The sequence below is a fragment of the Saccopteryx leptura genome, chromosome 5 (genome assembly GCF_036850995.1).
Source record: "Saccopteryx leptura isolate mSacLep1 chromosome 5, mSacLep1_pri_phased_curated, whole genome shotgun sequence".
In the NCBI taxonomy this organism is placed as follows: Eukaryota; Metazoa; Chordata; class Mammalia; order Chiroptera; family Emballonuridae; genus Saccopteryx; species Saccopteryx leptura.
Genome location: NC_089507.1, coordinates 64,907,495 through 64,932,692, shown reverse-complemented (window position 1 = coordinate 64,932,692; position 25,198 = coordinate 64,907,495). Strand labels below are relative to the sequence as shown.

General features: G+C 39.9%; 1 protein-coding gene across 2 annotated transcripts in view; it reads right to left on the bottom strand.

The window, feature by feature from the left end:
- Positions 1-11,664: 11,664 nt before the first annotated feature.
- The window catches only part of GPAT3 (glycerol-3-phosphate acyltransferase 3), a 66,231-nt gene continuing 52,697 nt past the window's right edge, over positions 11,665-25,198 (bottom strand). For both annotated transcript variants that reach the window (XM_066384730.1, XM_066384729.1), the window contains exons 7-13: positions 24,719-24,812; positions 20,780-20,895; positions 18,112-18,167; positions 17,543-17,628; positions 16,814-16,942; positions 16,234-16,313; positions 11,665-12,910 (exon numbers count right to left, since the gene is read on the bottom strand). In XM_066384730.1, coding sequence (XP_066240827.1) covers positions 12,799-12,910; positions 16,234-16,313; positions 16,814-16,942; positions 17,543-17,628; positions 18,112-18,167; positions 20,780-20,895; positions 24,719-24,812 — 673 coding nt within the window. In that variant the 3' untranslated portion in view covers positions 11,665-12,798. The remainder of the gene's footprint in view (positions 12,911-16,233; positions 16,314-16,813; positions 16,943-17,542; positions 17,629-18,111; positions 18,168-20,779; positions 20,896-24,718; positions 24,813-25,198) is intronic.

Sequence of the window (25,198 nt, the reverse complement as noted above, 5' to 3'; positions counted from 1 at the left end):
CGGCCAGGGCTGGACTCCCACATTCAATTCCTGGTCAGGGCACACAAGAGAAGCAACTATCTGCTTATCTCCCGCTTCCTCTCTCCCTTCTCTCTCTCTTCCCCTCTCTCAGCCAGTGGCTTGATTGGTTCGAGTGTCAGCCCAGGGCACTGAGGATAGCTTGGGGTTGGTCCAAGCGTGTCAGCCTCACATGCTAAAAAATGGTTCGGTTGTTCTGAGCATCAGCCCCAGATGGGGGTTACTGGGTGGATCCTGGCCAGAGTGCATGTGGGACTCTGTCTTATTATCTCTCCTCCTCTCACTTTAAAAAGAGAAATGGGCCCCTCTTTTCCTCTTTGCTTTCCTCTGTTCTCACTTCCTTCTCAGAAGGTACTTTCCATGTAGCAGCAAAGATGACCCTCAGGATATTTAGAGTCCTTTCTATATCAGGAAAAATAAGAACCTCTTTCTTCTCTGTGACTCTGTCGTCCTTTCAAAAAGACTACTTGACATTCCTAGGTCATGTGTCCACCACTGGACCAGAAGTCCCCTAACTAGTCAGCATGTGGCAGAACTCACTTGGTCAAAACTAGATCGTGACAATAAAAATAAAGATTATGGGAATAAGGAAAGATAAATATTTACTCCCTTCATCAGAGTAATAGCAGATCTTAATTTGTTTTATAGTAGTATCAGTAATATAGCAATATCAAAATGAAACTTGAAAACATAGGCCTAAAATATTTTAATATTCTTCATTTATTAAAGCTAAATTAGAATTTATCCTAGAAAGTGACCTGGTTCTCAAAAACCTATATCTTAAATATGTATACAGTCATTCCTCAGCGTCCATGGGGGATTCCTCTGAGGACCCCCATGGCTACCAAAATCCAAGGATGCTCAAGTCCTTTAGTTGATCCTTCATATCCATGAGTTCCACATCTGCAGATCCAACCAACCTACAGCCCAGTGTATTTTCCATCCAAAGTTGGTTCATCTGAAGATGTAGAACCCACAGGTACAAGGAAGGGCCAACTGTACTTATCTATATGTAATATAAATGTAAAATTTGAAAAAAAGGATATAATCTGCAACCACTAAAAAAAAATAAAAAATAAAAAATAAATTTTAAAAAAAGGAATAGCTCTTCCCCTTTCTCTTCCTCCTCTCCTTCTCCCTTCCTACACAATTCAGTTCTAAAGCCACAGGTGGGGGGTGCGGCAGAGTAATCTGGGCCTCGACACTGGTGGTGGGAAGTCTGTAGAGGACCAGAACGGGAGGGAGTCTGAGCCTGCGTAGGGTGAGCCTGCATGGAAGACGGCTGCCCAGTGCAGGGCATTGGAGTCCTAGTAGAATGAGGTGACAGAGCCTGTGCAGGGTCATGAGTACTTCCATATTGAGAAGGGACAGTCTGGCGTGGGAAGTCAAGTCTCACAAGGTGAAGGGGCATCCACGTTATGGAGTGGCCCCACCTGAGCAGATTGAGAAAAGTATTGGTAGGAGGGGATGGTCCAGTATGAGCTGACAGAAACTGACTGGAAAGAGAAAGCACTCATGTGAGAGAGTGATGACAAAGGCAATGAGAGATTGTTTCCAAATAAGGAAATATATCAAAGATAGGGAGCCAGATTTCTCACTGTCTAAGAAGGGACTTTTAACAAATATAGGAAGGGAGAAAACTAAAATGAACCCTGTGGCATTGGATGGAAACAGAGGTATTGGAGAGAATTCAGTTTTTTAGATAGATGACAATGATGGTGATGGTGATAATAATGATGATATATAGACAGACAAAAACAAATAAAGATGTGTGTGTGTGTGTGTGTGTGTGTGTGTGTGTGTGCATACATATATTCTCCAGCTCTGTCCACTGGGAAGACCTGGGAGCTGCAGTACCCCAGGAATAGTATGCACAGCTAGCACCCAGATCTTGGCTTCTAAATACCATTCTCCACTGAAAGAAACCAGGACTCCCCTGAGGAATGTTAATTTTAGGGCTAGGGCAGGGAAAGTAAAAGATGAGTCTGGAACATCTTGTGCTAAAAGCAAGGACCTAAAATGATAAGGATATGTAAAAAGAACATGGTAGCCAGCCAGAGGGGTTCCCACGGACCAGATCTGGAATGAATTCACAATCAAAATAAATAACAACAGTAATAGATTTTAATTCATTAAATGAAATGGGAAACCATGAGTCCATACTATTATAAATAAACAAATGAATAAAAGTTTGATGAGCAATGGGATACCTAGATAGTTTCAAAGTATCTTCCTCCAAATGACTCATTAACCAACAGAGGAGAAAGAGTAAAGTTACAGTGGAAAAGCCTGGGAGACACCATCTGTTATGAGCTGAATTGTGTCCTCTCAAAATTTGTGTGTTGAAGTCCTAACACCCAGTACTTCAAAATGAGACTGTACTTGGAGATAGGGCTCTTACAGAGGTGATTAAGGTAAAATGAAGTTATCTGGGTCCTTGTAAGGCTGGTGTTCTTATAAGAAGAGATTAGAACACAGAAAACAGACAGAGAGACAACAATGTGAGGACACGGAAGATGGCCATCTGAAAGCCAAGGAGAGAGGCCTCAGAAGAAACCAATCCTGCCGACACCTTCAGTTTGGACTTCTAGCTTCCAGTGCTGTGAGGGAATAAATTTCTGTAGTTTCAGCAGCACCATCAATGGGATTTTGTTATAGCACCCCTCATATAGCAATAATATATACCACCTTAAGTCCCCAACTGAAGACCCTTTGTGGCAGGAGAAATCAAAAGAATGTGCCACCTAATAGGATGCAATGGAAGGGGCACAGCACATCATGTCTTATTCCTGCTAAAAATGCAGAACCTGGACCTAATCATGAAAAAACATCAGACCCATCCACACCCCAATTAAGTGGCCTGTAATTTTCAAAATTGTCAATGTCAGCGCCTGACCTTTGGTGGCACAGTGGATAAAGCGTCGACCTGGAAATGCTGAGGTCGCTGGTTCAAAACCCTGGGTTTGCCTGGTCAAGGCACATATGGGAGTTGATGCTTCTAGCTCCTCCCCCTTCTCTCTCTCTGTCTCTCTCTCCTCTCTCTCTCTGTCTCTCTTTCCTCTCTAAAATGAATAAATAAAAAAAATTGTCAATGTCATGAACATCAAGAAAGAATTGAGGAATGATCAAAAATTTACCCATTCATTTGGCATATATTAATCAAGTTTATGGTGGGGTGGAGAGTGAATAAAACAAAAAAGTATATAACGTTTGGAAATAACTGCTAATAAAAAAAAGTACGGTAACAAGGTTGCTGTGCTAGCTAGGCTATCCAAGGAAAGCTTTAAAGGAGGGGGTATTTGAGCCAACAGAAGAAATGGGAAGGGAATCTCACAAATATCTAGATCATTCTAAGCTTAAGTAACAAATGTCAGGGCTCTGCAGCAGGAATATTCTTGCTGGTTTCGAAAAAGAACAAAAAAGGCCAGAGTGTTAGCAGTGGTTGAGGAAAGGAAGAAATGAAAGAAATTAGGCTAAAGGAGTGAGCAAGTAGCTAGATCCTAGCAAGGCCTTGCACATCAAGGTAAGGAAGGATTAGGATTTAATTCTCAGTGTGATGGAGAATTTTGAAGGTGGAAGCGACATGATTTAATTATGATTTAAAATAATCACAGAGGCAGAAAGAACAGTTTGAAGATTCTGACAGTAGCCCATGTAAGCGATGATGATGGCTTGGGCTTAGGTAGTAATGGCAGAAAAAAGAGTCAAGGGCTAAGAAAATAAGAACAGGGAAATTTCAGAAGCAAATATTTCTGTGATAATAAACAACCCTCTCTTGTTTGAGTTTCTGTTGTTTACTTTGGGGTGGGGGCGAGGGTTTCGGGAGTGGGGGCTGGTGCAGGTACAAGGAATTCATTCGCCTGCATCCATCCTCCACAGTTCATTCAAATGTGCTGCCTTCCACACACCCTTCCACCCCCAGCATTAATCGCTTCTCCAGACTCCCACAGCACATTGATCCTGGGTGCAAAAACAAAACAAAACAAAAAAAAACCCTTGCTACTTCCTCTTGTGGTTAATGGTGTCCATTTCACTTCCAGATCCTAAGCTCCTACAGTGCTGAATGGGCAGCATAGAGCCTCAGAACCATCATAAGCATTTCATAAAATGTGTTAAATGGGCCCTGACCAGTTGGCTCAGTGGTAGGGCGTGGGCCCCAGCGTGTGGAAGTCCCAGGTTAGATTCCCCAACAGGGGACACATGAGAAGCGCTCATCTGCTTCTTCCCCTTTGCCCCTCCCCCCTCTTTTCTCTCTATCTCTCTCTTCTCCTCCCACAGCCAGGGCTCCATTGGAGTGAAATTGGCCCGGGCGCTGAGGACGGTTCCATAGCCTCCGCCTCAGGCGCTAGAATAGCTCCCATTGCAAAGGAGCAATGCCCTAAGTAGTCAGAGCATCGCCCCCTAGTGGGCATGCCGGGTGGATCCTGGTCAGCCCATGCTCCCGGAGTCTGTCTCTCTGCCTCCCAGCTTCTCACTTCAGAAAAATCTAAAAAAAATAAATTTAATAGATTAACCATTGGTTAATGAAATTACTATAGAAACTGTTGAATAGAAATTCATTCCTCTGTCCCATCCCAAATGAAATTATGGCTTTTCAGAACAATTTCAGAACCTGCCTTACAAACAACCAGCATTGAAAATTTTTTCCAGTTAAGAAATTTGGAGCCCTTTCACTTGTGCCTGATTTAGCAACAACCAGACATCAGGGCTGCCTGTATCAAAAGGCGGTTGCTATAATAAACTGGCCTAACCAAGGTCAAACCCTCGGGCAACTCAGCAATAAACAAGGTCAGGTGTGCATTCCGCGGGGCTTGGAGCCTCCCTTCTCCCAATCACAGAGCTCAATTCCATTGCAAGCGGAGTGAGCTTCCCTGTAAACTCTTCTCTAAAGAATGGGTAAGTATTTACTACCCCAGGCTTTATGAAAAAATTAAAGGCCATTCTGAATCCCTTGCGATGGTTCTGTCCTAACATAGTTCTTGATTTTTTTTTCCCCACCTGCTTCAGAGGGTTTCCATTAGTGCAGCTGCTGTGTCATTTCCATGTCCCCAGATTCGGAACAGTAATGGACACATAGCAGTCACCGAATATATACATTTGGCTTCATAAACCTAGAGAAACAGTACTTTGAAAACGTACCCAGCTCTAACCTGTATTCTCAAGTGGTGTTTATAATTGGTGAGATGTGTTTTAATTGTGTTAAAGGATACAATTTTCAAAACTTCTCAAAGAAATTAAATTTACTTATTTTTTTTAAATACATATTTCACTTTGAGAAGAGATTGATTCTTTGGTCCCTCTTTTCTAGGCACCCCCACTCCCTAATTATAGCTTAGAGCTCAAAAGTATCCAAAATATTTTAGTTCCCCAAGACAGAGCATACGTACTGTTTCAAAGCTATCCTGGGCATCTTTTCCAGAAATAAAACCAAGAGGCCAGCAAGTAGTCAGAATTGCTGCATGCTTCTTACAGCTGCACGAGGTACCCATCGCAGGGACTTTGGATCCCCATGAAGCACCATCAGAAGCCTTAAAGGGACTTCAGCCCAGGGTAACACAAGGGCAGTCGGAGGACTTGCTGCTTTCGTACCATGTGAGTACGACTGACCTTGCAGCTGCCTTCAACGGCCCTCCCTCCGCTAGGTCATTGTATTCTGTACGGACACCAAGAATTTCATAGCTTTTCCAGAGTCAGCAGATATCTTCCTGTATATCACTTTTCTTATTAAAAAAAAAAATTCAGCAGGGTATTTGGTTTGCAAATTAACACTTATGATTCTAAGAGAGTTTTTGCTCTTTGCATTAAAATGGCTCAGAGAAACCTTATTTAAACATAAAGTTGTTTAAACAACCCTCCCCCCTCTTTTTTTTAGTGAGAGAGACAGTAAGGGAGAGAGATGAGAAGCATCAACTCATAGCTATGTCACTTTTTAGTTACTTATTGGTTGCCTTGACCAGGGGGCTCAAGCCAACCAGTGACCCCCTAGCTCAAGTCAGCGACCTTGAGCTCAAGCTGGTGAGCCCATGCTCAAGCTGGCGACCTTGGGGGTTTCAAACCTGGAACCTGAGTCCCAGGTTGACACCCTCTTTCTACCTGATGAAAAAATATTATTTTGAATGCTTCCATTTAATAGCAAGGAGGTTATGACTATTCAGACCAGACCGAGGGAGGCTAGGTTATCCTGGAGATATGAGCAGAGGCCAGCTATGGGCTTTCACCTTGAGGGCACTGGTTGAACCAAATTTGAGCAGTTTCCAGAGCCTCAGGGGCCAGTAGATAAAGTTAAAGGCTGAACCAAGGTGGGAAGTCTAACTACCAAATCTTCCATTGAAGGTGAGATCACAAAGGGAAACATCTTCTTTAGGAGAAAGTGGGAATCATTCATCCCCCACTCCCAGATACAAGCCTGGTAAATTGTCTGTGTATTACCTTAAAAAGTGAAAGGTAAAAACAACTTTCCCTTAAGGACTTAAAATCACTAGGCAATTTAAAGGAAGAAACTACTTATAAACACAACATTGATAAATTTCAAAAACATTATGCAGAGAATTCAGAACTATAAGATGGCCTTCATTGGGGTTTACAAGCTAAATTCTATATTTACATGGTTCAATAAACCTCAAGTCAATAAATTAATTTAAAGTGGTTCTAGATAGACAGTGCCCTAGAGCAGTGGTCCCCAACCTTTTTTGGGCCACGGACCGGTTTAATGTCGGAAAATATTTTCATGGATGGGCCTTTAGGTGGGATGGATAAATGTATCACATGACCGAGACAAACATCAAGAGTGAGTCTTAAGACGGATGTAACAGAGGGAATCTGGTCATTTTTTAAAAATAAAACATCGTTCAGACTTAAATATAAATAAAATGGAAATAATGTAAGTTATTTATTCTTTCTCTGTGGACCAGTACCAAATGGCCCACGGACCGGTACCAGTCCATGGCCCCGGGGGTTGGGGACCACTGCCCTAGAGCAAAGGTAGGCAAACTATTTTGGGTGAAAGGTCAGAGTAAACATTTTAGGGTCTGTGGGCATCCAGTCATTGTTAAAACTACTCAGCCATGCTGCTGTGATTCAAAACCAAACAGACCATGTACAACAAAGCCATCTGGCTGTCTTCCAACACAGTTTTACTCACAAAAACAGGCAGAGGATAGGAGTCAGTTTGCTGATTTCTGATCTAAAGGCATGGATAAAGATAAAATTCTTTGGAAGACAGATTATTATGAAAATTCTCTAACATGCAAGGAAATAAGACTCCATCAATGAAGAAGCCACAGAAAAAAAGAGGCTGAGGCCCTCAAAAGATGTAAGATTTTGGAACTGATGGTAAAAAATACAGCATCAATAAGCATAAGATAGTTCAAAACTTATTTAAGAGTAAGCACATTTAAAAAGGAATCAAATGTAACTCATATAAATGAGAAATATAAAATTGAAATTGAAAACTCAATAGAGGTGTAACAGCATATTAAGTAGAACTAAAGAGAGAAACAGTGAAACAATAAAACTGAAGCTTATCTAGAAAGAAGTCTAGAGAAGCAAAGAAATGGAAAAGATAGAGGTTAAGAGACATGTAAAACAGAGTGAGAAAGTCTAATAGTTGTTTAATCAGACTTCTAAAGACAGGAAAAAATGGGGCAAACATATTATCTAAAGAAATATCAGAACTTTCAACAATTGAATCTACAGATAAGAAGCAAACAAGTAACAAGCAAGATAAATAAAAAGAAATCCACACCTAGATGCAGCATATTGAAGTGATAAAAAGACAAAAACAAAGAAATGATCTTAAATACACTTGAAACATTACTTTCAGAGAAGTACTAATTTGGCTAGAAGCTGACTTCTCAATACCAGCTGTAGAACAATCTTTAATGTGCTTACAGAAAAGTTAACTATTGATCTGAGCATAAACTTCTATATTGAGTAAAAACTTTATAAGAATTAGTACAAAATATACTTTCAGAGAAAACCGGAATTTGCCACAGGCAGATTCTCAGTAAGGAAAGTGACCTCAGATGGAAGAATCAGAGCAAAGAGGTGAGGAATTATAAAGTCGTAGAAGTGTGAGTAAACATTGACTGTATAAACAAGGATGATGATGATGATTTGTGGGATTATATTATTAAAATACATAACATCATATAAACTGGTGAGAGGGATGAATAACTGGAATTCAAGTTCTCGGGTCCTTATACTATTCAGGAGTGTAAGCGTAGTGATCAGTTTTGTACTTTCATATGTGTACAAGTTGAAACTTATAAGGTGACCACAGAATAAAAATAACACCGTAAACCTCCAATTTGATAAAATGGATTAATATAAAGTAGTAAATCCAGAAGAAGGCAAGAAGAGAGAAGCTTTAAAAATGGAAGAGAAAGCATAAAATAAGATTAAAAATAAATCCAAATATGTTATTACACTAAATATAAATGTTGTTCTCATACATTGCAGATGAGTTGTGTAAAATGAAACAATCTTTTTGAAAAGTTGGATCATTTCTACACTAAAGCTGAATATGCTCACACCCTACCTGGAGCAATCCTAATTCCTACTAAATGTACCAACCAGAGAAACTCCTGAGCACGTATATCAAGAGACCTATACCAGCATGTTTACAATAAAGCTGAAAATACCCCTACTGTTCATTGATTGTAATGGAATAACAATTTGCATTTTCCATACCTTCCAGGATATGGATATAGTCATGTTCTATTCATTAGCCTGGGTGACAAACAAGTATGCAGGTATCTGCTTTTATCATTGCCCTTAAAGTGTATCTACACAACTTCATACACAATTGTGTGCATTCTATAACTTTACAATAAACAAAAAGACAAGTAAGAACCAGAGAAGTAAACTGTCAAAGCCTATGAGTGCTAGAGCCACAATAAGAAAATGTCTTCAGGCCCTAACCAGTTGGTTCAGTGATAGAGCGTCAGCCCGGTGTGTAGATATTCCAGGTTCAATTCCCAGTCAGGGCACATAGGAGAAGCGCCCATCTTCTTCTCCACCCCTCCCCCTCTCGCTTCTCTCTCTCTCTCTCTCTCCCCTTCCTGCAGCCATGGCTTGACTGGAGCGAGTTGGCCCTGAGCGCTGCCTCAGGTGCTAAGAAGAACTCAGTTGTTGAGCAATGAAGCAATGCCCAGATAGGCAGAGCATCACCCCCTAGTGGGTAATGGGCTTGCTGGGTAGAACCCGTTCAAGGCACATGCAGGAGTCTGTCTCTGCCTCCCCTCCTCTCACTGAATAAAAAAAAAATGTCTTTGACTCTTTATCCCTCATATTAACCATTATTCAAAAAAAAATATCACCAAATAGTATCAATCCTAGAAACCAGTGTTCAAAAACAAAAAAGCACAGTTTTTGTCAAGATGCTTACTTACTAGGGCCTCTAGTTTTTAGAACCAATCCAGATCCCAGCCTCACCCCACCTCCCAGCACAACCTGCTTAGACCTCACAGGAAACCATTTAGGTCAGTAATACTACATTTGAGATAAGTGACTGAGAGTTGCTCTAGTCATGACCTCATGACCACAACATATTATGTGTAGTCATGAGAAACCAACAGTCAGAAACAGCATTCTGTGGTTTAAGATATCAACCGAGTGACCAAAGTACATGTGCACTGAAGGGAAAATGGCAGATCACCAAGTTGAATATGCTTTGGCAGTCTGCTTAGAGGGGAAAACTTTCAAGACTGTTCTTTGCACCAGACTACGATCCAGAAATATTTCCCTAAGTGCTGAGTATATTTACTGTTTCATATAGGACTATTCATCTGCTCTCAGAATGGGCCAGGGATATTTCAGAAGTCCTGGAAATCCCTAAAACCAGATGTCTGTAAACAGCACCAGGACAAAGAACTGAAATTTTAAAAGGGCAACCTCAAGGCTCAATAAATGTATCTGTGCAAAGGGTTGGATGAAAGGTCTTATCTAATGGGATTTTTCTACCAAATTCTGCCTTCCCTTGACATCCCATTACAGTTACAAAAGGCTCAGGAATACCAAATTCTAGGTACAATATTTCTAAAGTGGGTATAAAATAATATTAGGAAGAGTAAATTTAAAAAAAAATGTTCTAGGAAGCATAGGCTAAATCTGAGCAGTATTTATTTTCTAAAAACATGTTCTCAGTAACATGGCAATTCTTCAAACTTGAAAATCAGCTGTGTAAGTCAAAGATCTACAAAAGTCCTGATCGAAATAGCATGAGATTTTCTATACATGACAGCATTACTGCCTTCACAATGCTTTTGGGAAGATCCATTTTATCGGTGTCCAAACAAAATAGCTGTTAGTCTTTCGATCTGCTTTCTTGAAAGTGGGTTAATTAATAAAATGGATTTATTAATTCAATCTGTATTGAATATGAAAACTAAAAAGAAAAAGGAAATATTCTTTCTGGAAAAAAAAAAAAAAAGACAGCCTGACCTGGTGGTGGCACAGTGGATAGAGCGTCGGACTGGGATGCGGAAGGACCCAGGTTCGAGACCCCGAGGTCGCCAGCTTGAGTGCGGGCTCATCTGGTTTGAGCGAGGCTCACCAGCTTGGACCCAAGGTCGCTGGCTCCAGCAAGGGGTTGCTCAGCCTGCTGAAGGCCCACGGTCAAGGCACATGTGAGAAAGCAATCAATGAACAACTAAGGTGTTGCAACGCGTAATGAAAAACTAATGATTGATGCTTCTCATCTCTCTCTGTTACTGTCTGTCTGTCCCTGTCTATCCTTCTCTCTGACTCACTCTCTGTCTCTGTAAAAAATTAATTAATTAATTAATTAATAATTAAAAAAAAAAGACAAAGTGTTATTACCCCACAATACATTTTTGGATTTGCTAATTTTTAGTCAAGATTATCCCAAGTACAGTTTGGAAGGCAAAACTTACAAGAAGAAAGGGAAAGATGGGGATGAGAACAGCAGCATAACTAACCAGGAAGAAAACCGCTTTGCATATTTTCCTTTCCGATGGGATCCATCTAAGTATAAGAATCTATACTGACTGAGCTATGCCGAGCCAACCTAGAGTCAATCAAGAGACAGCTAGCTGCCTGAGTTCACCTGTGAAATAACTGAAGCCTGTGACTCCGCTCAAGGCAGAGTCTGATGTTCAGAGTCCAGAAAACTGGAATAAAAATAAAAAAGAAAACAACATAAAACCAGAAGTCTATGCTCTCATTTCCAAGATGTTCCAGTCCAATAAAATCTATGTCCTTGAAATGAAAAACAATCACTGTGTAATAAAAAAGAAATACGCCTGACCAGGCAGTGGTGCAGTGGATAGAGAATCGAACTGCAACGCCGAGGACCCAGGTTTGAAACCCCAAAGTCGTCAGCTTGAGTGCAGGCTCACCAGCTTGAGTGCAGGATTGCTGGCTTGAGTGTGGGATCATAGACATGACCCCCTGGTCACTGGCTTGAGCAAGGGGTCACTCACTCTGCTGGAGCACCCACAACCAAGGCACATGAGAAAGCAATCAATGAACAACTAAGGAGCCACAACGAAGACTTGATGCTTCTCATCTCTCCCTTCCTGTCTGTCTGTCCCAATTTGTCCCTCTCTCTGTTGCAAAAAAAAGAAATTAACTTACTCCTTACCAAAACATAGTAGAGGTAAAGGGAAAATATGCAAAAACACATTTAGAAATATAGAATTTATTTATATTCACCGTGAGATAGTTTCACATTCTGTACATGGTTACCAGAAGAGATACAATACTCTCAGAGTTTAAGATGGCATTATATTGCTATCCAACATTGCTTATGCTGTGTGAGTCGGAAAACATTTTCCCCTGTAAAAAATTTAAGGCTCAGTTTCCAAAAGGTAATTTTACCACTTATTTTTCTGCTTAAGAAACCGGAAAAATTCTGAAATAAACTACAAAGCGGTGGAGGGTGAAAGGCAGTGTCACACACATCAATCATTCATACTCCCGCTGAAGACACAAAATGTGATATTTTTTCATTGTTGTTGTAAAAGGCTCTTCCTATCTGAAATGTGTTTGGTTACAGTAGAGGGGAGAGGCACTAGATACAGATCTTTAGCATATAAAGAAGGAAAACTAAAAGTTCTACCAGTTGCTGGCTAAATATTTATTCACAACTTGCCTACATATAAATAAATGCACTTACAAGTACCTTGGACTCACTTCTTTTTGGTAAAGCTCACTAAATGGCATTTCTCTCCTAACACACTAGTACAAACTATTAACATTTACTTTCAGCTTTCGGATCAGATGGCCACAAAGTCCTTTCTCCTAAACACTGTCCTCCATTTCTCAGCTTTGTAGGAGAACATAACCGCGATGGTCACCTCATTCCACTGTTTAAGTGACTGAAGGGGAGGAAAGGTCATAAAAAGTTTCTCACGATAAAAAGAGTTTGGGGTATTCTTTGAGAATTACCATATCAATTATTCCAAACACAAAGAGTTCCAAAAGTGTTTCAATGCACTTTTTCCTGTACAAATATTTCATTCAATCAACAATGGCATAATCATCTTACAAAAGGCAGAACCTGTTTCAACTCAGTCAACTACCTTGCAATTAAGGAGGCTAATACTCCAACAACAACGAAAGGGCACCAATGGATTCTGCCTCTGGTTTATAAAGAGGTAGAGACAATCATCCTGTAGAAAAGATTAACAATAAAAAAACCAAAGAATAAAATAAAACACACACTCACACACTCACACACACACACACACACACACACACACACTCCATTTCTAAGAGCTAGTTCTGGGAAGCCAAGCTTTATCTCCATGGTGGCAATCAGTCTGATTCCGAGTTGAGAGCTCCATTGCCAACGATCATCTTGCTGTAGTTCTTCTGCTGTTCTTCCTTAAAAGTGTTCTTCACCATTGCTCTCTTCAGCCCACCATCCCTGCGAATAAAAGGCAAATAATTAAAAGATACTCCTAGCAAGGATTTCAAAGAGCTACCACATGCTTCATGGTGCCACTATGCTTCAGCAGCTGGTCAGTAATGGGAATAAAAAACTGGAAGGTGAAAGCAGAATGACCCAGATTCCAATCTCTGCTCTACCACTTACAGAGCCATGTCACTGTGAAGAAGGAACAATCACTTTGAGGCGTGATTAAACTAAAGAACAATGTCTCTGCACAATCTCTTCTTTAGGGCTGCTGTATTGACTGCATAGACTCTACATTAAAACTAGAATTTATTTACCTATCTTTCCCCCCAAGGAGAGAAAAATATCATTGGGGCTCTCTATTTATTTAATTGACCTCTCTCTTAACTAGAAAACCAGATAATCAATTTAAACACATAAGAAATGGCGAGTGTACTGAACTTGCATGAGTAAGTTTCCTTAATGAAAAACGGGTTAATCATTACTCAAATCTAATCCTACATCTACCAAGCTGTATCTTCACTCACAGCACTACATTTTAAGTATTTATAATCTCAATATTCCAAAACAGCTTCAGGATAAAACAAAAAAAAAACAATAATAAGTTGCATTCAACTTGTAGTTAGTGCCTTTGTAAGCAGCATTCCCTAACTCAGAGACTGTGAGTCTTTGAACTATCTCCGGGGTGGTAAAAATGCAGGCCTGCCTGGGATATAAGGACACTGGACATAACTCTCCTTCTTTGGAGAACACAAAGAAACAACAGATTGTAAGAGCTGAGAGGAGACTGGACTACCAGGGGCCACTCTCTCTCCTAATCAAATGTTTTTCATTTTAACTCCTGAGAGAGTGTCAACTGAGAACTTGCTTACTTTATACCATGCCTGTTTAATTTTAACCCAATTAAGCATGAATGCTTATCAAGCGCTCTCTGGTAATGATGAAGAAATCACAAGTTAGCCAGTGAACTCAATGCCATGAGTACACTGAGAATCTGACCTACAAAAGATGTTTATCTGTGTCCACTACAATGTTCTAACCACTGGAGTCAAACCTAAGACAGTACACCAGTAAGTCCTCAACTAAAAGATATACAATGGCCCACAAATCTTCCAGGGGGTCAGTTGTAGAAAATCTCCATGAAATAATGCTATATCATGTCTTCAGGTCTCCACAGTTGTCTACAAAAGTCTCTTTTATCCAAATGAGCTACCTCGAACCATAGCATTTATGTGAATTCTGAATAGTAAGAGCTAAGGAAGGAAAGAACAGAAAGAAGAAAGGCCATTCCTTCTTTCCTCAGGTGCAGATCAAAAGTGGCAAAAAAATAAATAAAATTAGCAGTGTTTGTGCTGGCATTATTTTATGCAATTCTCCTTCCCAAGCAAACAGTAAACCTCACACTGCTCTAAGCACCCCAGCTGTGACTTGCCAACCTATAAAGTTCTACCCAGTTCCCCTTTGCAGTGGCAGCCAACCTTAGTTCTCAAGGCAGGCGACAGCCATATAAAAAAGCCAGTTTAAGATGACATAATTAAGTTTTCATTTAACTTAAGAGAAAACTGATCCAGACGTGTAAATTCAGACCTAACAGGTAAATGACAAATACATCCAGAAAGGTGGTGAATCTATTTTCTTTTTACAAAAAAGGCTAGGTAATTAAAAGTAACCTTTTATTATAAAATGGCATATGACCTGATAAAAGGAAATAGAAAAATTCTGAGAATCATGTATAATAGATTATGTTCAAGTCAATTTGTTTGAAGTCTGGTCTGCTGCTGACTCCCCGGGCTGTTTCTGTCTCTCAGAGCTTTCTTTCTTCCCTCCCTTTCGAAGGCTACAGAGCCAAAGCTCCAAGTTTATCACAATGGTTTCAAGAGAGAAGCAGGGCTGGAATGTCAGGTAAGAGGAAAGAACTAATGCAGGGGTCGAGAACTTTTGGCTGAGAGAGCCATGAACGCCACATATTTTAAAATGTAATTCCATGAGAGCCATACAATGACCCGTGTACTTTAGGCATTATCCAATAAAAATTTGTTGTTGTCCCGGAGGACAGCTGTGATTGGCTCCAGCCACCGCAACCATGAACATGAGCGGTAGGAAATGAATGAATTGTAATACATGAGAATGTTTTATATTTTTAGCGTTATTATTTTTTTTTATTAAAGATTTGTCTGCGTACCAGATGCAGCCATAAAAAGAGCCACATCTGGCTCGTGAGCCATAGGTTCCCAACCCCTGAACTAAAGCATAGAAAACAACGAACAAGGAAGAGGAAGCCAGTTATACAATGAACATGAACCACTGGGGCATTTGTAAAGTAGGCATTGTAAATTACTAGGACAGTGGGAAGCCTGTCATTTCATGATGTGTCATATATTCTAGCTTAGATAGTACAATACAAGTGTTAGTCTTAACCTGTCTTAACCTAGTCTTGACCTTCAGGCCAGTCAGTTGCCTTTAATCAAAAATGCATACTCTGTGGCCTGACCAGGCGGTGGCACAGTGGATGGAGCGTCGGACTGGGATGCAGAGGACCCGGGTTCAAGACCCCGAGGTCGCCAGCTTGAGTGCGGGCTCATCTGGTTTGAGGAAAAGCCCACCAGCGTGGACCCAAGGTCGCTGGCTCAAGCAAGGGGTTACTCGGTCTGCTGAAGGCCCACGGTCAAGGCACATATGAGAGAGCAATCAATGAACAACTAAGGTGTTGCAATGTGCAATGAAAAACTAATGATTGATGCTTCTCATCTCTCCGTTCCTGTCTATCTGTCCCTGTCTATCCCTCTCTCTGACTCACTCTCTGTCTCTATTAAAAAAAAAAAAAAATGCATACTCTGTGGAGGTCAGCCTGACATTTAATCAGAAGCCACCATAAGACTTCAGCTGTCTTGATCTCCCATTAATATCCCAAACTGTTAATTAGCATAATGGGTTTTCACTGTAGAAATTAGTGGCTTGTTAATTAGCATAATTAGTGGCATGTCCAACTTCTAGTCTGTGCCCTTAAGGACATGGATGTGTCCTTCTTGCTTTAACTCTTCCCTTCTAGCCATCTGCTGAACACACTGAGTAGAATTGAGGCAGCCAACTCAGACCATAAAGACAAGTTCACTGAGGATGGGAGAACCATACAGAATGAGCTGTTACACCAACCTGGACTGCCTATGTTTAAGGAAAAGGGTTTATCTTATTTAAGCCATCGTTATGTTGGATAAACCCCTGTCATTGTCAGCTAAACCTCCAGCTAACTAGCATAATAAATAACATCATTAAAAGTTTATTTTTTTTTAATCAAAAGAGCGATAGTACGATAGTACTTCTGAAAAATTTCTTACCAGGAAAGCTCAGTCAATCCTCCTTGTCTAGCAATAGCAGACTTAACCCTATTAGCAAACTGGACTGCATCTTCTCCTTCCTGGGGAAAAAAAATGGTAAGTATATCCTGAGTACAGAGTTTTCAAATAAGGCCTTAAACATCTAAAAATCACTGAGTTTTATTTTAAAATAGAGGATTCACATTTTAGCTCAAACATGTTTGTGTTTCATAAATGATAGCAAATATCACTTATTCTACAAAAAAAATGCAGTGCTGTGTTGTTTCATATTTTTTAACCAGGTGTACATATTTATTATGCTTTCTGTTAGTCTTATCCAAAATAAAACATTCCAAAATATCTGTAGCCCTAATAAACTAACAGCAATTATAAAATTATGGAAAAGAGTGTCTGACTATAAAATGGCCTAATTTGAAGAGAATTACATTTTTTTTAAAATGACTCATTTGCTGAGAAAGCAGAAAGGAAGTTCAGCTCTAGGTGATGTGAGGAAAGGAGACAGCGAGGTTTTCAGGTAGGGATTTTCTCGCCTTTATCTGATTAAAGCCCCAAAGACCAGCTATGATTATCTACGGCATACCTCTCTCGTCATAGGAGGCATGTACCACACATCACAGACAATGGCCCAGCTGGTCATCATTCGAAGCAGGTAGCTCACCATGTTGTATTTACTACTGTTCCAAAATGCATCACCAAACTGAGGGTTATACTGAAAAAAGAGAAAGAAAATAGATCCCAGTTATGAATTATGTGGTGATTTCTCTTATCCAAGTCAATGTTTAAAAGGTGGCTGGCCAAACCTCCCTCTCGGACCCCAAGAAAAGAGAAGCTTCCTCACTTAACAAAAATGATCAAAAAAGTAAACCAGTCCAACAAACTCCTGGTTACAGCCCCAGAGCACTGCAACAATGGGCTGACTTACATGATTCTTTCTGGGGTTTTAAAAAAATTTTTATACAAGTTTCTGTGAGCCAGACTGGTGACATAAGTCCATGACTCATAAATGTCTGTCTCCCCATATAACTGGAAGGCAGGTGAAGTTAGGAACAGTATCTGTTTTGCTCATCATTGATTGTGTCCTCAGTACTCAGGCTTTGACTGGCTGGAGTGCCCTGGTATGCAGCCATATACACATCAATAGAGAGAATGACCAAGCAGATGGACAAAATGTAAACAACTGGTGAATCTGAGTACAGTATATACAACTGCCCTTTAGCCTCACACACTTTTTACTTGAAAGTATTGTATATCAGAATAAAATTACCAACTAACTGCCATTTTCTGAGGGGCAGAGGGGGACTTGTTTTACCTTAATTGCAACTGGATATATTGTTCCTCCAATTTCAAAGCTTCCCTTTTTAAACATCATGACTGAAGTATTGTTGATGCAAGTTCCTGGCAGGGAAATGGGAGTTGGGGAGAGGGGCGAATAATTTTAATAGCAGTCATTTTAAAACAAAGTTTTAAGTTATTTTGATATATAAAATAATTTAAATTATTCAAATCATGTCAAAATACAAACATGATTTCACATGTTTTCACAAATCAGTTTCTAATTAAGTAATAATTTGACAGTTCTAAACAGGTTTAATAACAAACTTTTATTTTATTATTGAATATTCTAGAGATGTAATTCTTCAAAACATGTAATAATTTCAATATACTTAAAATAAGAAAAGAATACTTAAAATACAGGCCTTGAACACTTTATGGACAATACTTTTGTAAGTTCATGACCCAGAAATAAGAAAGTAGGGAAGTACTGGTTCCAAAGGCCATCCCATTCTCATGAGACAGAGGACGTGGGCTAAAAATGCCAATTTCTCATATATTTTTGGTGCTTGTTAACTATATTTTGGTACGCAGTATCCCTCTTACCTTCTGGAAAGATTAATATAGGTAATTTTTTCTTATCAGCAATGTGTTCTTTTAGTCTGTGAAGAAAAGTAAAGGATCAAAATTCTACCTTAAAAAGAAATGAAATTTGCCCTGGCCGGTTGGCTCAATGGTAGAGCATCGGCCTGGCGTGTAGGAGTCCATGGTTCGATTCCCGGCCAGGGCACACAGGAAAAGCACCCATCTGCTTCTCCACCCCTCCCCCTCTCCTTCCTCTCTGTCTCTCTCTTCCCCTCCCACAGCCAAACCTCCACTGGAGCAAAGTTGGCCCGGGCGCTGAGGATGGCTCTGTGGCCTCTGCTTCAGGCGCTAGAATGGCTCTGGTTGCAACAGAGCAACGCCCCAGATGGGCAGAGCATTGGCCCCTGGTGGGCGTGCCAGGTGGATCCCGGTTGGGCGCATGCGGGAGTCTGTCTGACTGCCTAACCATTTCCAACTTCAGAAAAATACAAAAAAAAAAAAAAAAAAGAAAGAAAGAAAAAGAAATGGGAATCTTCTTTGGTATTCTTTACACTCTACTAACACAAATATAAAGGTAAAGCAATAAGAGAAAAGAAAGAAGATATAAGTAAAGGAAAGAAGCTCAAGTGGGTCCCTTTCTTAAAATGTGTAAGGATAGTACTGGACAGTTGGCTCTGAGGTAGAGTGTCAGCCCTGCATGTGAAAGTCTCAAGTTCGATTCCCAGGAGAAGCACCCATCTGCTTCTACACCCCTTCCCCTTCTCGCTTTTCTCTCTCTCTCTCTCTCTATTTCCCTCCTGCAGTCATGGCTTGATTGGAGCAAGTTGGCTCTGGGTTTTGAGAATGGCTCCATGGCCTCTGCCTTAGGCACTAAAAAATGGCTCCAGTTGCAACGAAGCAAGGGCCCCAGATGGGCAGAGCATCGCCCCCTAGTTGGCTTGCCAGGTGGATCCTGGTGGGAGCACATGTAGAAGTCTGTCTCTGTCTCCCCTCCTCTCACTGAATAGGAAAAAAAAATATATATATATATATGTGTGTGTGTGTGTGTGTGTGTGTGTAAAGTGTAAGGACTGCTGCTGCACTATTTTAATTTGGTCTCAGAATAAGTGATTTTCAGTGCCTTTTCTTTCTTTTTTTTTGCAAGAAAGAGCAAAAAAGAGAGGAAGGGAGAGAGATGAAAAGTATCACTTCACAGTTGCATCACTTTAATTGTTCATTGATTGTTTCTCATCTGACCCTGTTATTCAAGCTGGTGATTTTGGACTTCAAGCCAGTGATTAAGGTATCATTTCAATGGTCCCATGCTCAAGCCATTGACCCATGCTTAAGCTGGAGACCCTACACTCAAACTGGTGAGCCTGAGCTCAAGCCAGATGAGCCTGCATTCAAGCTGGAGACCTTGGGGTTTTGAACCTGGGGTCTCAGCATCTCAGGTCAACACTTGATCCACTGTGCCACCTGATCAGTCAGGTGCCATTTGCCCACTCTTTCAAAAAGAATGCTAGGCAGTCATGTGACAGGAGCTCTGGAACCCCAGTGTCATGAGCTTTCTGCTTTTCCTCCTGTGCCTTTATTACCCATCCAAAAACTGAGAATATTGATTGTTGGACTCGTCTGCCTATGGCCATTAGTGTAAGACTCCTTAAATGGGTCAGGCTGAACATTCCTAGGAAATATGCACCATAATGTAAATTCCAGGCTTACGTCTTCTCCTCCCTGCATCCAGCCCCATATTCCTAACTGCTTACCAAGCTGGTAAGGCTAAGACAGAGATATTACAGCTGCCAGAGTGTCTCATTGCTAAATAACCTCAAAATGAGGGATAGTTTTCTAATCCTCAACAGACATCAACAAGTACTTCTTATTTTACTCTTAAGAGCACGGCTCACTTTCATGCTTATAGAATCAATGACCAGCCTGACCTGTGGTGGCGCAGTGGATAACGCGTTGACCTGGAACACTGGGGTTGCCAATTCAAACCCCTGGGCTTGCCTGGTCAAGGCACATATGGGAAGCAATTATTACAAGTTGATGCTTCCCACTCGCCTCTCCTCCTCGCTTCTTTCTCTCTCTCTCTCTCTCTCTCTCTCTCTCTCTCTTTCCTCCCTCTAAAATCAATAAATAAAATCTTTAAAAAAATTTTTTTAAATAAAAAAACTTCTTAGAAGCAATGACCAGAGTGCCTTCAGGTAAAGGCCTCAGGCAAAAAGGCAGTTCCCTGCTCAGGTTTCTGGTAGGTCATCTCTATCCCAAGTCCCAGAGGTTCCGTATTCTGTTTCATCAAGCACTCAGCTATCTGTCTCTAGATAGATTTTAAGTGAGCACAGTCTTTCAGCACTCTACCAATTAACTGAATGATTGATATAAGCTATTAATTCACCAGTTATAAACTATTTAATTTTCTAGGTAGTAATTTTTTACATTGAAAATTCAGTAACTGGATTGTACCTAAATCATCACAAGATAAACTGATGGGCCTTTTAATCTCATCATATATCCCACTATTAGTAGAGTTAAAACTTTTAAAGCTCTAGCTAAGAGAGGTGATATACCAGAAAGAGCCTACCACAAATAGAACTCCATGTTTTAGCTTTAATCCTTAGCATTGCTCTGTCCTCCTGGGCAGGAAAGCCAAGATTCATCAAATTTTATGCTACGCTGATGGATACTGAGTAATGTCACTGCTTACCTCTTAGTAACCAGGTGTCGATCTTTCATTTCTGAGCGTTCAAACCAGACGTGTGGACAAGCCTTGACCATAGCTCTCTGAATAATTCCCATCAATCCACCATGAACTTGGCCAACCTAGAAATGCCATCAGAAAAAGAGGAAAATGTAAAGGCACAACTGTCCAAAGAAAGCTTTCGTGTGTGTGTGTGTGTGTGTGTGTGTGTGTGTGTGTGTGCGCGTGTGTGTATGTTTATTACATGCTCAGAAAAAAGATCAACCTTCTACTGACTAAAGTTTGTCTATACAAAGGACATGGTGGCTAAATATAGCAAAAGGTATTCTTTAGTAGCACCTTTGAATTTTAAGCTAATTTACTATAGTAGTTATAATTCTAGCTTTAAAAAGTAATCAAAATAAGAGAAATTCATATTAAAACAACTGAAATACCATTCCTCACCTATCAAGACTGAAAAAAAATCCAAGATATTTATAAAGACAGCATTTGACACACACACACACAAAATTGGACCACACACCCTTCATCTTGGGGGCGGGGGTACCAAGAAAAACTGAAAAATACTTGAATTTTTCTTAACTTTTTTTTTAGCAAGAGAGAGACAGATAGACAGACAGGAAGGGAGACAGATGAGAAGCATCAACTCATAGTTCTTTACTTTAGTTGTTCACTGGTTGCTTCTCACATGTCCCTTGACTAGCTTCAGTTGAGCTAGTGACCCCTTGCTCAAGCTAGCAACCCTATGTTCAAGCCAGTGACCATGGGATCACGTTGATGATCCGACACTCAAGCCGATGACCCCGCACTTAAGCCGGATAACCCCATGCTCAATCCAGCAATCTCAGGGTTTTGAAACTGGAATCTTAGCATCCCAGATTGATGCTCTATACACTGTGCCACCACCTGTCAAGGCCTTACATTTATATATTCATTTTATTGCTTCATATTCATTTTGAAATATCTTCTAATTCTTATGAGCAGTATATTTTTTGAAATAAAATACGTGAAGCAATTCTGAAACAATTTTGGATGTATGACAGAATTGAGAACATGAGTTGATATTGTTGGGAAACAGGATATTCACTCTGAACAAAGGAAGATACAAATATGGATCGGGGGAAAGCAAGAAAGAACCTTATGAATTGGATAAATTTTTATGAACTCAGATTTCCAATATCATATTAATATTAGAAATGTTAAATATAAATACATTAAAATATAAATATTTTAATGCATTTTTATGCAGAGAGACAGAGAAAGCCAGCATATGAGAATACAAACAATAAAGTAAATGAGGCCAAACGTTACCAATAGGTAAATGTGGATAAAGGGCACGTGGATGCTCTAATGTAACATTCTTATAATTCCAACTTCCTTTAGAGTTAGACAATACTTCTAAATTAAAAAAAAAAAAATGGGAGAGCCCTGGATGGGTAGCTCAGTTGGTTAAGTTGGTTAGAGTGTCATCCTGATATGCCAAGGTTGCAGGTTTGATACCCGGTCAGGGCAAAGACAAGAATCAACCAATAAAAGCATAAATAAGTGGAACAATAAATCGATGGTTTTTTTTCTTTCTTTCTTTCTCTCTCACTTTTTCTCCCTCTAAAATCAATAAGTTTGAAATTTATTGTTTAGAAGAGAAAAAAAGCTTTGAAAAGCCACTGAGATGGAATCTTGAACATTCAGATATATAGTTTATATTTAGCCCAAAGAGGCCAAATGTGACCTCTGGAGGGTAGCAGTACAGTTTTCTCCCACTTCTGTCCTCCTGCCTCTGATTTAAATCCAAATAGCTTTAGGTTTCTATCATTCAACCCATTGGAGAGGCGCTATGCATTTCTAAACCTTGGCTAATACTGTAATTGCAATTATATATGATCAAAAGGAATAGACAATGCCAACATAATCCTGAGGCCCTCAGTCACACATGAGTTATGCTCAACTCTTTGTTGACCAGGACACTGAATGGATATGGTCTCAGAAACACAAAACCATGAGTAGGTAAGCTGGTTAAAAACGGCTGATCCTCTGTCTGCTCTCTCATCTATAACGAAATCTCAGCCGTAACTTCACTGAATTACGAAGAAGGTCAAATATAATGGATGTGAAAGTCCTTGTCCACATAAATGCAAGGAATTATTATACACACCCAGAACTACGCTCAGGGGTCTAGCAAGGGTTGTTAAAATGAGGAAACTTAGAAGGGACTTCTGGAGAAGAATAAATATCTGGAAATTAGATATAAAATTGTGTTTGCATGATGAACATGTTGTTGTGGTGATGAACATGTGTTGTTTGTTTTCTTAAAACTAAAAGAAAAAGGGTATGTAACCATTAACAGATTCTTAACTAGAAAGGTTAAGAAGTACCAATTCCCAAAACTCTGCATCTCTGTTCATTAAAGCTTCCTTAGATTCAGAAAGAGCTCAACAACTTAAGAGAAATTTAACAATTTGTTAAAATATGTTGTATCAAATATATCTGAATTTATGTTTTAGACAGATGAAATACCTGGCAATGAGTTAGGAGTTTTTAAAAAAGCTTTCCAAACCCCCTCAGTGATTGTATAACCCGTGGATGGGCAAATACTTGCACATGTGCCAAAACTCCCTACTCTCCTACCTATGGCAGACACTTAATAATGGCTCCTTCGAATGCCTCCCTAGAAAAACACCAACCATGACTATCAATCACTGGAGCTGACGAAAAAAAATCCACCTGTTCTCCGTGAAGCCCAAGCCACCACCATGAGATATGAGAAGAAGCTTCTCCAGGACCCCTCTCCCTTTACTCCATTCCACACTCCAGCTCAGGGCACACCCACCACTATGCAGGAAAGGACATCTGATGTTAGCCTCCGAACTTTATCTGACACAGATACAAAGGAAATGAAGGAAACTCTGACAAGTTCGTAACAGCTATTGAAAACACATATCTGAAAAAGTGCCAGGATGTGCTTTGCCCCATGAAAAGGTCTTTTGAGGTGTTTGATTTCACTGTGGGCCTTGTAGTTTGTTATAGGGGTGTGTTTTCTTTTTCTTTTTCCTGTTGGGGCTATAGACAAGAAGTGAGAAAGGCAATGTGGTATAAATATTTGCCCTTCTTGTTTGATCTTCATTAAAGGGCTAGTTTGTTTGTTTTTTAATTGCATATGACTCCCTGAAGGAAGACAGAACTAACTGGCTGGGAAGGGGTTTTCACAGCTTTAAGGAGGAAGGCTTTAATCTCTGAAAGGATTTTTAAACATCGCAGGCATTTTAGAAGCAAGATGGAATCAATTTTATAAAGTCCTATCAAGCTCAAATATGTCTGCATTTCAATAAGTTAAATTTTTATTGCCTTAAATATAATGGCTATTTTCTTTCTTTTTCTTGCATTATATATTCCTCCTATAAATATATATATATATATATATATATATATATATATATATATATATATATATATATATTTTTTTTTTTTTTTTTAAATTAAGTGAGAGGTGGGGAGGCAGAGACAGACTCCCACATACATTCTAACTGGGATCCACCTGGCAAACTCCTACCAGGCGATACTCTGCTCAGCTGGGCCACAGCTCCATTGCTCAGCAACCAAGCTATTTTAGCACCTGTGGCTGAGGCCATGGAGCTATCCTCAGTGCCCGGGCCAACTCTGCTCAGTCATGGCTTCAAGAGGGGAAGTGGGGGAGTGGAGAAACAGATGGTCACTTCTCCTGTGTGCCCTGACCAGGAATCAAACCCAGGGCTTCCACACGCCAGCTGACGCTCTACCACTGAGCCAATCAGCCAGGTCCCTATAAATATATTATATAACATATAGCTATAGTCATATAACCCAGTCACTTTATAATATAAAACAAACTTTCTAATTTGTGCCAAAATAAATTTAAAATTTGAGCAAGCCACAAAACATGTAACTACTTGAAATCTCATACGCCCTTACCATAGCATAGCATCCATCCGTTGTCAGGATCAAAACATCTATCGGGGAGGTATGATTGGCAACACAAATGCCTCCCTTCTGGGGTCTGTACTCCCTGAAATTACAAACCATGGTAAATACTAAACCTTGAAAAATGGCCACTATTTTGAAAAGTGTAAAAAATCCATCCTATTTTGTTTTTAAAAGTCCATTAAAAAAATCAAGTTCGAAGTATATGGGCCCATCTTAAAAGGTTATCTATAGGCTATCATGATGAGATTGTGATAAGTGTATAAGAGAAGAGGCCTTTGACTTCCTCTTTACATGTATTTTTGTGGGTTTTTTTTTGTAATGACCACACTTTCTTTTTATGATGAAAAATGGCTTTAAAATATTAGACTGAATTATAATGATTCCAGAACTTTAATAAATTTTGTTTCATTTATTTTATCATAACATTTTCTTATTACAATTATCATAAATATCACTTTGAGAAGCTAC